The sequence below is a fragment of the Neodiprion lecontei genome, chromosome 3 (assembly GCF_021901455.1).
Source record: "Neodiprion lecontei isolate iyNeoLeco1 chromosome 3, iyNeoLeco1.1, whole genome shotgun sequence".
Lineage (NCBI taxonomy): Eukaryota > Metazoa > Arthropoda > Insecta > Hymenoptera > Diprionidae > Neodiprion > Neodiprion lecontei.
In genome coordinates, this window is record NC_060262.1 from 3,069,728 (window position 1) to 3,083,594 (window position 13,867).

At 37.6% G+C, this 13,867-nt stretch overlaps 1 protein-coding gene across 2 annotated transcripts in view; it reads left to right on the forward strand.

Annotated features, from left to right (window-relative positions):
* LOC107221602 (neuroligin-4, X-linked) overlaps window positions 1–13,867 on the forward strand; it is a 255,690-nt gene that overhangs the window by 59,021 nt on the left and 182,802 nt on the right. For both annotated transcript variants that reach the window (XM_046733769.1, XM_046733770.1), the window contains 2 exons: window positions 4,930–6,615; window positions 7,496–7,671. In XM_046733769.1, coding sequence (XP_046589725.1) covers window positions 6,371–6,615; window positions 7,496–7,671 — 421 coding nt within the window. In that variant the 5' untranslated portion in view covers window positions 4,930–6,370. The remainder of the gene's footprint in view (window positions 1–4,929; window positions 6,616–7,495; window positions 7,672–13,867) is intronic.

Sequence of the window (13,867 nt, forward strand, 5' to 3'; positions counted from 1 at the left end):
GGTTATCGCAATTTTTTTTTTTATTATTCACAGGGAATACAGTTTTAATTAAACCAGATTCAGTGACACTTTCATACCTTCGCTGTACGATATTTTTCTATTCACAACGCTTTGAACGGACTATACGCCTGGTAGATCCTTAATTAAGTTCAGGGCAGAAGGACACGCGGCAAATTCTCGAGTGCGGCTAAAACGCATTGTCTCAGAAGGTCGCACAGCGATTCGGGCAACCCCTTATGACCGTTCTCTCAATTTCGGGAGGAATTTGAAACCGGATTCCCAAACGTGGACACTGCAGACCCTTCGCGATCCAAGATTTTCAACACCTCGAAACGAGAGGAAATTCCGCCCGGTGAATATAACAGTAATTTGCCATTGTAACGCGTCGAAGGCCACGGTCGAGTTTTGATGGTCAGAGAAACTGGAACACCGTGAACCTAAAAAATGGTGAAGAGGAAACGGTCGACTCTGTAATTGAAGAGAAGAATAAAAAGAGGCTGTTATAGTGCCTGTAACCGAAAATTGCAGAAAAAAGAAACGGGGGAATGGTATATTACGCAACGAGGAGGGAAACTCGGTCTTTCCGGACCGAGCGTCAACAATATTCAAACAGTTTTTTCAACGATACCTGTTTTACTCAATTTTTCTAGTTACTGTAACAAATGAAATTTTTCTCAGTGAGCGTAACGATTGACACCCTCGTGCGATCCAGCCGAGCACTCGGATTGTAAAAACGGGTTTTACGCACTAGATACGAAAAGTACTATTTCTTTTCTGCGTCGTTATTTGCGTCTGTGGAATTTTTATTTCGAACCTCCCTCCCCTCAAAAAAAAACGAAAATAAAGAGAGAAAACAGCACTAGCAGCCTCTTCTTACTCTCTTTTTCAATCGCTTCCGGAAATCGATCGAGTGCGAATGAATCTGTGATGAAAATTTCGTACAATTTCCAATGGTCACGCAAAGACTCGGAATGCGGTCCGCATTCTCAGTCTCGACGGAAGTGAAGAAGAGTGATCGCAGCAACACCTTGGAAAATGGAGATTTATTAATGGCGGCGTTGAAATTGGAGAAGGAGGTGGAGGTGGAGGCGGGAAAAGTTGTTCAATTAAATTCTGGGCCGAGGTTCAACGCCGATGTGCCCCGCATGTACTAATTCCGCGTCTCGTATCCCGCGGTAAATGAGAAGGATGTAGATAGAGGCAAAAGACGAGAGAAGGCTTCACCCTCTTCCTGTCTACGATCTCACCCCGTCTGCCCTAGTCGATTGATTGATGGCTTTCGGATTATTCGCTCGTAGTTTGTGTTTCGTTTTTTTTCATTTTTTCTCATCATATTTATGTAATAACATGATCGAGCGAAGCGCCTGATCCATTTTGTGGAAACGCATTAGCGGAATCAAAACGGTCCGGTGAAAATATTAACTCTCTCCTAACGCGAGGAATATTAGATATCGCTCGTTAACAAAACCGTCGATTTTATCACTCCGCAGCAAAAATTGCCCTGCAAAACGGTTTTTTTTTTCTTTTTTTTTCTTCTTCTTTTCGTCTTTTCTTCTTCCACAAGATACGAACAAACCGGGGTGTTTTGTCAGGTAATTATAGTCTATTGTTGGAAAAATAATTTCCCTCTTCGTGAATTTGATAAAAATTGAATTACAACTTTGACAAACTGACGTGGAGTAAAAAAAATTCACAGATTCCTGTTTGGAATATTTTCGATGTAATTGTTTTTTTTTTTTTTTTCTGTTTTCTTTTATACTGACAATGAGAGGAATTTTCAGTTTCGGTTACCGCTCGGTTCGTAACTATCATCATTTTTTCACCACAATCGAAAAATATAGTTCTAGTTAAAAAATGAAAATTAGTTTTCTAGCTGTTACCAAAAAGTCTAGCATCCGTTACTATTCTTTCTCATTACGATCACTGTTGATATATTTTCTTACAACTGTTGGGAAAATTTAATGCTTGCGCTACAATAAATTGACGTTGAAGCCTTATTTAACTAAAAAAGTAGAGTAAACCTCAGAAGAATGATTTTGCTTTGTAATTACCAAAAAAGGATCGACGATAGCGCAAAATGTTTAGGCGTACGTCGTTTTTCGTAATTCCAACAATATTGAAACAGTTTTGTTAACGATACCTGTTTTACTCAATTTTTCTAGTTACCGTAGCAAATGAAATTTTTCTCAGTGTAGAATGACAATTGTAGATTTTACAAAAATCTCGTAACGAATTAATTTTCATCGCACGATGAATGTATAATATTGTGATAATTATACTCTGACCAAATTTACTGTCTGCATTTTGTACTTTATAAATATCACCAACAAAATACCAATTTCCTAAATTGCTGTGGATAAATCATTTCGGTTTTCACAAAAGAGCGTTGTTTTCTCTCTCTCTCTCTCTCTCTCTCTCTCTCTCTCTCTCTCTCTCTCTCCTAGTCCCTTGTCACCCTCTAGAAACTGACGCGTCACAGGGTGAAAGAGGCTGTTTTCCCGCAGCGAAAACGCCGAGGGCAAGCAAGTAACTTCCGCTGATTGGATATTACCTTAATGATGTATTCGCCCTCCGTGATTTATCGATCCAGAGACGTCAAGCTTGGACCACCGCAACGATCAGAAGGAAGTAGTGACAGGAGTTAGGGAAATTGTACACAACGTTGACAAAATTATCTCAGGCTTGATTTCTTCTTCGTGGTATCTTGTTTTTTTTTTTTTTCTTCTTTTTCCTCACTTTCAGATTGTCACTTTTTGAAGTATGCAAAATATGTTGCAAACAATTCTTATCTCCTTTTTTTTCTGACGCGAGACGGAACAATTTTCAACGACACGAAGACACAGAAATTATTATTCCTTATTCGTTTGGAAGATGCCCGAAATTTTCAAAGATCAATCGCTGCAAGAGAGAATTTTCTGATACACGTGTCACAATTACTTGCATCGTAGGAAAGAGAAAAGGATAAATATTGTAATTGACAGTAAAAAGATACAACGGATTCTAGAAATTTTCTGAATAACAAAAACTCGGACTTTTCATTTTCATTCATTTCAGCTGTTGCGAAAATTCACTTATGAGTTATCCGTTTTACTTTTGAGTTGAATGCCAGCTTTTAAAAATACTTTTCATTATTCCAACAAGTAAATTTATTCAATACATTCCGTTGGAAGAAAATATTTTCATTGAAATCCACTCGAAAGTAATGAAAATATGAATAAAGAATTTTTTTCTAAACAAATCCTCTATAATTTTTTCAAAAAAAAAAAAAGAAACTACGAGTCTAACGAAATTCGATGCAGTTTCACCAGTCCAAACTTCATCGAAATCGATCACCCTCAAAGCGTGTACTACCCTCGTAGGTATTTTTCGATCACGTTTCGTTTCGTCCGAGTTCGTAATATCGTTGGTGAAATAAGGGAAGAATATTAAAACCGAAGCAAGACCAGATTTTGAGAAGAAGATAAAATTGGACTTTCTTCTTCGAGTAGGATTATAAATAACAATGATCTGAAAATATTGTCACAGATTTCGATATCGGGCGAGTATATCAGCTTCTACGTTCTAACTTATGTTACACGTATTACACACACACACACACACACATATATATATGTATACATATACGATCCTCTCCCGAAGACTATTCACCATTTTCTATATCGGCTGGTACTCGATAGCGCTGTACACGGCTTACGTATAGAGATAGCAATACGTGGCACGTTATATACGTTATACATGCACGCTTGTATATTATATCATATATATATCATATATATATATATATATGTGTGTATATATAGGCGGGTATAATCCCTGAGGTCGATGCTAACGATAAGCAGGAGAAACGACGTCATGGATGTACATATGTGCGGGGGGGTGGTTATATTATATATCGGTCGCGTATAATGCACTCACATATATAGGTGAAAACCACCCCGGGGTAAAACGTACAAGGCATTCCATGCCCGTCTGCGTACTTTGAAGAAAGAATATTACGAACCCACACACACGCACACACACACACACACACACACACACACACACACACACACACACACACACACGCCGCTCTATCCTTTTTATTATATCCCACACCGAGACGGCGTATACGTTACGTTATATGCATTATCAATGCACGTATACGTATATTTGAATATGTCGCCGCGGAAGGAAAATCTTCGGTACGAGTAAAGGAAGAAACTGACTTTCTACTACCGTATAGGGTAATATATGAATATTGGAATAGGAAAGGAACCGAGGGAAATGATACATTATGCGTTTCACTTTTTCCTCTCTCTCTCTCTCTCTCTCTCTCTCTCTCTATTAACTATTTTTTATTTATTCACCGTATATCTGCACTCAATCCTTGACTTGTGATTAGTAATTCAGTAATTGGTAGGTGTGATTTATTTTGAGGTTTACTCTGCTTTCGTCGTATTATCATTTTCTTTATTTCTTTTCTTTTTCTTTCTTTTTATTCAATCGCCTTGCACTGCCTTAGGAGTTTTTCCCATGGCCATAATGAACTCTACTCTTACTATACTCTCACTCTTTTCTTTATTCTTCATTCATTTTTTTTTTTTTTTTGTTTTTTTTATCCACTTTGTTCTTTTCAATTCGCAATTTTCAAGTACTATATTTATTAATTATTAATTGGATCCTCACGCAGAAGGATGATTCCTTTTATTTTCAATTTTTATGGGTGAAAAAGTTTTCTTTCGTATGTTTAATTAAAGTTGTTGTTTTTTTTTCCTTTTCTTTTTTTCGATTCTGAGTCAACAAAGGAATTCTGCTGTACTGAAAATTGTATTTTTCTTGTCGAGAGTTTGAACAGACACTTGATATATCATGCGAATCGGTGAAAAAAATCAATTGGTACAAAAATATGACTCGTAATTATTTAACGAACGTCCGTATTGTTTGTTTCAGATTATTTCGTCGGCCGGTGAGAGAATCAATGTGCATCTTGGTGCCTCAAGGATCGAGCTGTGATCAGCAACTGTCGATTACAGTTACTAAAAAAGAAAATCGTACCGGTGATTCGGTTGTGATTATTATATATGATACGTGTGTGATGATACGAATCAGTGCGGTAAACTCCTAGAAATTGAATCAAAATTCGTTTTTACGCGGGTAAAATTGGGCAATGAAACTGAATAAATTAAGGGGATGAATTGAATTAACAAAAGGTAAATAACGGAAAGCTGACGAATTAGGTGCAACGAGCAAAACTGAAATTTGATAGTTTCCGATCCTTGAAGACTGAAATGATTCTCTTTTCCTTCTCTTTTCTTCAAAGTAAATCGCACGATTACAGTACATCGTGGCAAACGGAAGGGAGGTTGTTTATATAACGTTATACTAGAGAGGATATTTATTTTTTTTCCCCCAGAAGAAATGAAAGCGTTGGAAGGATACTTCGGGGAACAGGATATACCTTATTAGGATCCATATCCTCCGGTAAATTCCTCCCTCGATCTTTAATATAACGCAAAGTTTACCCTCCGGTCATGAATCGCCGGGGTTGAAAAATATGCGATCATATTGCGTAGCGGAATATCACGTAATAATCAACTCATCTTGTTGGGAAATGTTCGATTCTAGAGTCGCTTCTTTGAAGTTGTACAATTTTTAACGACATTCAAATAAATACATGGAAATAAATGAATATCAACCGTTTTCAAGAATTTTTCCAACTTTTTCGAATAGTTGTACGAAAATAAAGAAGAAAAGGCAATACGGAAAATCATTTTGAAAGGCACGTATCCTGGCCGGGTTGTTTCGTTATTTCGAACGAAAGAAGAAGGTAGGGAATTAGGAAATGCAAGGAATGCGGGAGGCGCCGTCGTAGCTTGGTAGAGAATCTAAGATCCAACGTGACAAATCGTACCGAAGAAAAATATTACAAATTCGTGGGCTTTTATTAAATTGCTTGGTGCATGGCTCGGTTGTTATAATTCATTCGCGTAAAGCCGAAAGCCGGAGAGTAAAAAAGCCGGAAACAAGAAATATCATTTGAAATTAACAATAAGAAACATCCGGACAAAAAGCGCAGGAAATAAATGTAATGAAATTAATGTTCAAACGAGCGAAGTAAGATTGAAAAATTCACGATTTGTGTAATGATGTAACATAATACAGAAGTGTAAGATAATATAAAATTGCTGCGTGGGAATAAAATTAACACGAAAACATCGTTGAAAAATACGGATAGCAAATAAAGGAGAGGGAAAAAATGGCAGAAGAGAGAGGAGAAAAAGAAATCAACTAAGTCGAGTGACATGAGGTAGTCGGAACGATTTCGGTCGGTTGGATGCGTATATACGAGTGATTTGGGGGGCGAACAAAGGGGCCGGAGGGGGGGTTCAAGATGGAACTTTTGATCATTCTGGTATGCCTGATCACGCCTCCGACTCTTTCCCTGTCGATAAAGACGAAACTTAACCCGCGAATCGTCCAGACTCAGTACGGTCGCATTCAGGGGTTCGTCCAGTCCTTCGAACCCCCTAAACTCAAATCGATCGACGTTTACCTCGGCATACCTTACGCGACTCCACCAGTCGGAGGAAACAGGTTTTCACCCACGAGGGCGCCAAGTCCTTGGGACGGAATCAGGTGAGCGGAAGTTATTTACTTTGATCTGTGTGAAATTCGGGAGTTTTTAGTTTTTTTTTTTTTTTATTTTAAAAAGAATTCCATTTGCGATGTTGGATATACTATGGCGAGACAAACCGGAACGGATATCTGACGTATCGATGATCGATCGATCCAACCTTAATTTTTTCAATTTTACGTTCGGCGATTTTTCGACTTTTGACATCGATTGTTTTTGTGGATCGATTTCATTTTCGAATCAATAATCCCGATATTCTCTTTTCCTAAGCGAGTGCGCAAAGTTTGATTTTGCGTGCCCAAACTTGTGCGAAAAACAGTACATTCCCGCACTTGTACGGGAATTGAATTAAAATATCTAGTCGCACTACCAAAAAAGACATTTCGAGTCGATTCTCGCAATGACCGATATTTTCTTCACGTAACCGAGTGCGCAAAATAGAGCTTTCCCGCACTTGAGCGGGAATTGAATCAAAATATCTAGCTACAGTACTTGAAAAGACATTTCTATTCAATTCCCGTAATAGTGCGGGAATGTACGATTATGCGCACTCATTTAGGTTCGCAAAAACGAATTTCACGCACTTACAATCAGTTGGGAAAACATCATATCGGCAACTATTGATTCAAAAATGAAATCAATCCACGAAGACTATCAATGTTGAAAGTGGAAAAATTAACGAACTAAAAATTGATGAAACAAAATTGGATCAAATGATCATTGATACGCCAGTGATTTGCGTCGGTTCGTTTCATCGTAATTGTTCAATTTCCGCGCTAGTGCGGGAATGCACTATTTTGCGCACTTGTCGAAGCAATTTTACAGCTTTGATATAAAGAGTTGGGTGAAAAGTTTCACGGCTGATCATTTCTGATTTCACAGATTATCAGACTCGGTGGGTCCCGTCTGCCCTCAAAAAATTCCTGACATAACGAACGAGCAGGAAGCGCTGGAAAAAATGCCTAAAGGGCGATTGGAATACCTGAGAAGATTACTGCCGTATCTTCGTAACCAGAGTGAAGATTGCCTCTACCTTAATATTTACGCACCGGCGATGGGTGAGTCATCTTTTTCATTTCTTTTTTCATCTTAAATTTTATACGGTTGTTCTTCTTCTCTCTCAACGCCAATACGTCGAAATCATAACGAAGGACAAGAACGAGGCACGGTCCTTGAAAAGGATGAAAATTAAATAAAAAAATCAAATAAAATTAAATAAAAAGATAGGGAAAATATTCGCCTTGCAACGGGTACAATATGCGGTTACATAATAATTACCTGCATCGATCGCCGCGGGTAGTTGACAGGTGATAACGAGAAAGGATTGCGGGAGAATAATAAGTCAGTTAACGGAATGAAAAAGAAGAAGATGGCGAACAAAAGAAAAATTGATATTGCACAACCCCCCCGTCTGTAATATTCTTCAACGAGCTTAAAATTTTCGCGAAGATTGACACGAGGCAATATTTTTTACATATTTAACCTCGGTATCGAGCGTTATAGCGCACGGGCTTCGGTTGAGAGATAATTAATAACAATGAGTAATGAAGAAGTCAAATAAGTTGAAAGTTAAATCAAGTTTATTCAATTGAATCTCAACGCCGAAGAGTATCACTGCGACTCTTAATAATAAAACATAACGTTGAACAACGAAATCGAACAAAGTTGGACAGATAGTTTCACCGTTTTCTTTTTATAACTCAATTTTACAACAATTGCATCGTTCGGTCAATTCCGAACAATCGTGACAAATTTTTTTTTTTTTTTCAGTTTGTATGATTGATTCTCTGTACATCGTGTTACACGAATACTTGATTACTTTTGATTACTCGATGAAAAAAGGCTGGGAAAAGAATGGATCGAATGATGGACGTACGGTACGGTGTTAGAAAAAATGACACAACAAAAGACAATAATTGTACAATTGCTACATAATTAGTCATTACAATACGTATTATCAGCTTCTTAAATGAAATTCGATGGTTTTAATGTGTCTTTTTAAGTTAGGAAAATATTGTGTTTGTCGAAAATTTAACCCGGTCAACTTTTATAGTCACTTCAGTCTTTGTACGTACTTTCAACACCATAAACACCTTTAACACTTTCAATGCTTTCAATAATTTTAATATTCTTAACGCTTCAGTCACTTTAAATATTTTTAATACTCTTAAAACTATCAAAACTTGTAACACTTTTGACACATTGACGCCCTTTAACAATTTTAACACTCAGAACACGTTCAATACTCTTGAAGTTTTTTACACTTTCAACGTTCTTAACACTTGAAACACTTTTAAAACTTTTAAAACTTTGAACACTTTTTGACACCTTTATCAGTTTCAACATATCAATCAGTCTTAACACCTTCATCGGTTGTAACACTTTCGTCAGTTAAAAATTTTTCAACACCTCAACACTTGACCACTGATTTAATACTCCGAACACCTGGACACTCCCAACACTACGAACACGTTAACACTATTAACCCCTTTAACCCTAATCATCTCAAACACTCGGCACTTTCAACGCCTTATCTTATTTCGCACCGAAGAGGTGTTCGAAATTCATTCAACTCGTGGCGAAGAATGCTCGGAGAGAAAAGCGTCGTGTCTGATGGAAGAAAGTAAAGGGGTGAAAAGTATCACTCGAAAGGGTTTTGCATCATTCTTTGCGGGTTCAACGTCGCGAAGAAGCCCCGTGGAATACGGGATCAGGCGTCTCGGAACGTGACGGAATGCCCGCACGCCGCGTTGCTTGACGGGAGGGTAAAAAGGGTGAACCTCCCTACCCGTTTCCCAAAAAATATCCCCGGGTTTCGCCCGTTGTTCTTGCGCACCGCTGCCCTCTATGCGCAATGTGTATACTTGGTATTTTCCCCTCACCGCCAAGCGGACGCGTTATTTCCTGTTTATTTCACTCTCAGGGCACGTACTCCGGGCGGCGAGAAACGCTGAACGCTTTCAATACTCGTATATCATTGCGTTTTATTACCGGAGGACGGGGTGGTGGAGTCAACGTGATATTCCTAGGTGTTATCCTCCTCGGATTTCTATTTTCCACCCTAGTTTTGTCTACTTCACCCGAGAGACCGTGCAGCTATCTCGAAACCACCGAGGATTCAAATCGCTGCAAGTCTTTACCCGGACTTTTTTCCATCCTGCATCGTATCGTTGGGCGATTCAATCGACTCCGTGATAATAACATTTTTTTACGATATTTGATAAAGAATTCTTCTTTACACCGGCTACGGTTTTCATTGATAGTATCGTTCGAGTCGTCGTGGGCTTGATATTTTACAAACGTTGCGTCGGAGATACGCGAATTCGTTTTTTCTTTTCATTTGTGGAACGATGACTGTGAGAAAATCCTCGAGTGCTTCGAAAAGAATAAAAAAATAAAAATAAAAATCCGTGAACAATTCAGAAGCTTGTGTACTGTAACGAAATATTCTAAGGACGATTCGGTTGATTGAGATTCTTACGCATGGGTATATTATCTTTTGGAGAAATAGCTTTTCATCTTTTAAAAAGCGTCTTTCAAGCGTTTTTCGTTTTTTTTTTTTTTTCCTTGTCGCACGATATAAATCAGACAACGTATAAGATGATACGCGAACAGAGGTATACGATGATGAGAAGAAAATAAAAAAATATTGCAATTCCCAAAAACATGAATAATTATCAATACATATATAACGGTGCGGGTGAAAAGGGGATGAAAAGTAAAAGTAGAATAACGGGAAAATCGAAAGCGTCAAGGGCCAAGGGACGGCAGATTGGTATTGACGTAACAAAGGGCCAGAAATTAACGTCCTCGGATTGATATCCGTTGGCTTCTCCACAGCGAGCTGAAGAGCTCGACACTTTAACCCCTTATTGTTGTCTGGCTCTGGTCCTTCTCCCCTACTTGTAACCGAGCCTCCTATCTCGCCCCCGTCATTCGGGTTTCTAGTGCCTCCCCCTTTTCCTCGCGACGTCGCGAATCTTCTCACCCTCTTCGTTCGTGTTTCGCGTGACGGATCAAAACCCACGACGAGTTTGTACCATTTTTGTTTTCTCCTTCCTTGCTTCTTACGAGGTCAAATTTTTGTACACTCGTTGAAATCGACCCAGAATCAAGGAGTTCCGAATTTTCGTGCTTATTAATTAATTTCTACGTCAATCGAGGATATTGGAATTATAATTATTAGTGCCCGTGTAAATGTTTGTTAAAAATTGAAAAATTTCTACGCATAATGTAGATTTAAAAAAAATTAATACTGCATTTTCTAGCTGTAAAAATAATTTATGCGGAAAACCAAATAAGGAATGAAAACGATTTGAATAAAGAAATATATTGAAATATTAACGAGAGGCGCTGGTAATATTTCAAAAATTCAGAGGCTACCTGCAAATTTTTTTTTCTAAGAATCTAAATTTTCGCCCTCAAATTCTACGGTATGATAATCGACGTTGTGAACAGGGAAATTGTGAAAAAAAAATTGTTTCAAAACATGTTGAAATGGGGTACAAATTTCTTTGAGGATTCATCGAAAATCGCGAATGTTAAAAAATTCGTACTTATTCTAGAACTGTATAGTTTGTATGACAAATTTGTGATTTAAATCATCATCGGGTATCTAATTTTGGGGATCAAATTTCAGCCAGATCCCGGATTCCCTGTTAGGCAAAAAAAAAAACGAAAAATAAAATACAGAGCCGAGACTTTCTACCGAATACACGGTTGGAAAAAAAAAAATGTCCCGACAAGTCCGATCAATTTTTTGGGTGATCTAACCATTTTTTAATGTACGACTAAGTAAAAAAAAATTACAAAAATTTGAAATGTCAAAAAATAGAAATGTAACAAATAACACAAATATATTTACAAAGTCGATCTACCGGGAAATTGCGTTTAGGTAAATTTTTTTCGACAACGTACTTAATTTATCAGGGCACGCGTTTCGCCGTCTGATCCGCGAATTTCAGGCGTCTTTCTTGCCTGTCGCTAGTATCGTCAGACCGACGAGACGTGCGTCGGCTGATTGCACCTTTTTCATGAATATGCCCTCTTCTTGTCGCGTCGTCGTGGAGAAGCGGCAGCAGCAGCAATAACAAGTACCCAACAATCTCGGTGTATATATAAGGTACTCGGTCTGGTCGACGACCCTTTCAGTGCCCTGAAATCCGTCTGAGACGAGGCTTTAAGACTTCCGAGGGATCCGGTAGCTCTGGGAATCCGTTACACAATACACCCTGATTATTCGAGGATTTGCTGATTTTCCTTTTTTTTTATTTTTTCAGCTTTGCTCAATTTTATTCTAGCTGTAGAAATAACGAAATGATCCTTTTCCGCCAGCAATATCGAAGCTTCGATCTGCGCTTGCGGTGACAATTTTGAAAACAACACCAGGTGTAAAATTGGTATCGAGTTTACACGTTGTCAACGAAAAAGTGAGTCTCGTCGACGATGTCGAATACTTTGCGATGAGGTAAGAATCCGAAAAAATTAACCGCAATAAACACGATAAGAATACAGCTTTTACAAATTTCCGAAAATAGAAATTTCAAGAAAATTCTTTACAAATACATGTGTGTTCGAAAAAATCAAGGGATTTATTTAACATTGTTAGAAGAATAAAAAAAAAAAAAACGTTCCCTAAAAATTAACCAATGTTTTATTTAAACAATTTGATGATAACACTTGGGTATTATTATTATTGAAATTCAATTTTCTCATCGTCTTTGTTATCGTTGAATTTTTTCAAATTTTTTCTCACCACAAAATATTCAATATCGTCGACGAGATTTACTGTTGGTTGAAAATGGATAGCCAATATATATCCTTAAACGTATTTCTTACTTATTTCCACTCGCGTATTGCATTTTTAAACCCGGCTCGCGGTTATTTCTTGCGATCGAACGCAGCGAAGCAATTTTCCACAACTTATAATACAATGATGAAAATAAGGGTAGCGATCGTTTATCACGCGTATAAGTAATTACTCGTGGAATGCAATTTATCGATAAGCTGTCAGCGCAGGATATACATGCATACCTTTACAGGCATACGGTAGAAAAATTCGTCGATATGTCGTAACGTGCCACGTTTTATAATCACGCGATACTCGTGCACGATATTATCCTCGAGATGGGAAAATAAAAAAAAAAAAAAAAAAATGAGAGAAAGAGATGGAAATCCGATATCGAGAATCTGCGCAACATCGGATATCGTCTGTAACACCTTTTTAAACGCACGCGTATTATTATCAAACCTGGTGATTAATGTACACGCAGATATTCACGTATAATGTTCATACATATGTACACGTAATATTGTTACACAAGGTACGATTAATAATAAGAATCGAAAAATTGTTGAAAATAAATTATTTAATCCCGCTTCGTTGGCAGCTGCGCTACAAAAAAAAAAAAAAAAAAAAAAACATACAATGAAAAAAGTAACGTAACTAACGCTGAGGACACGGCTCGACGTTAGACTCTTGGTATTAATTAATAAAATGATTAAGCGAACCTTTTCACAAGCCTCCATTAATTACCGCGTACAAGGTTCCCTCGGATGTACCACCTGCACCTAGACACGAAAATTATGATTCAACGGCAAAACATCCACGGTCTATACGCGTAAAGCTTCACCTAATTTTGCCGTAAAAAAAAAAAAAAAAAAAAAAAAAAACACGGAGGGAAAATGTTCATGCGGTGTTTTTTTATTCTCTTTCTTTTTTAACTTCCCGTTTCACTGTTTTCAAAGAAAATAAAGGAAGTTATCGTTACTTGTTATCACACCGAAAATCAAAAGTTGAGTTTTCATCAGATATCTCCACCGTTTGAAGTTTATAGAATCACCCTCTGATAATTATGATATCTTGCAAACGGATGATTGGGTCTGAATGAAAATTGGCACCGTGAACTTTCTTCGGTCGCTTAATCACGAATCTGAAGTCAGATCGCAAAATCCAAAATACCGATCCAATATGGCAGAATGAAGAGAATCTAAAGGTTTTCCGATTTTTGGTAGAATTTGGTGAGCGGAGGTTTTTTTGGGTAACCGATGACGAATCTAACGACACAGTTTCCAAATTCTTAATGGTGGATTTGCTATGGTGGTTCAAAATGAAAGAAAAAAAAAAAAAAAGAAACCGTTTAGTAAATATACGAATAGAAAATTGCGTCAAGTTTTGGCATTTTTCCGAACTTTTTTCGATCTTTTCAAAACATTCTCATGACTTTCGTTTTCAGAGGATGTTATTTTACGCAG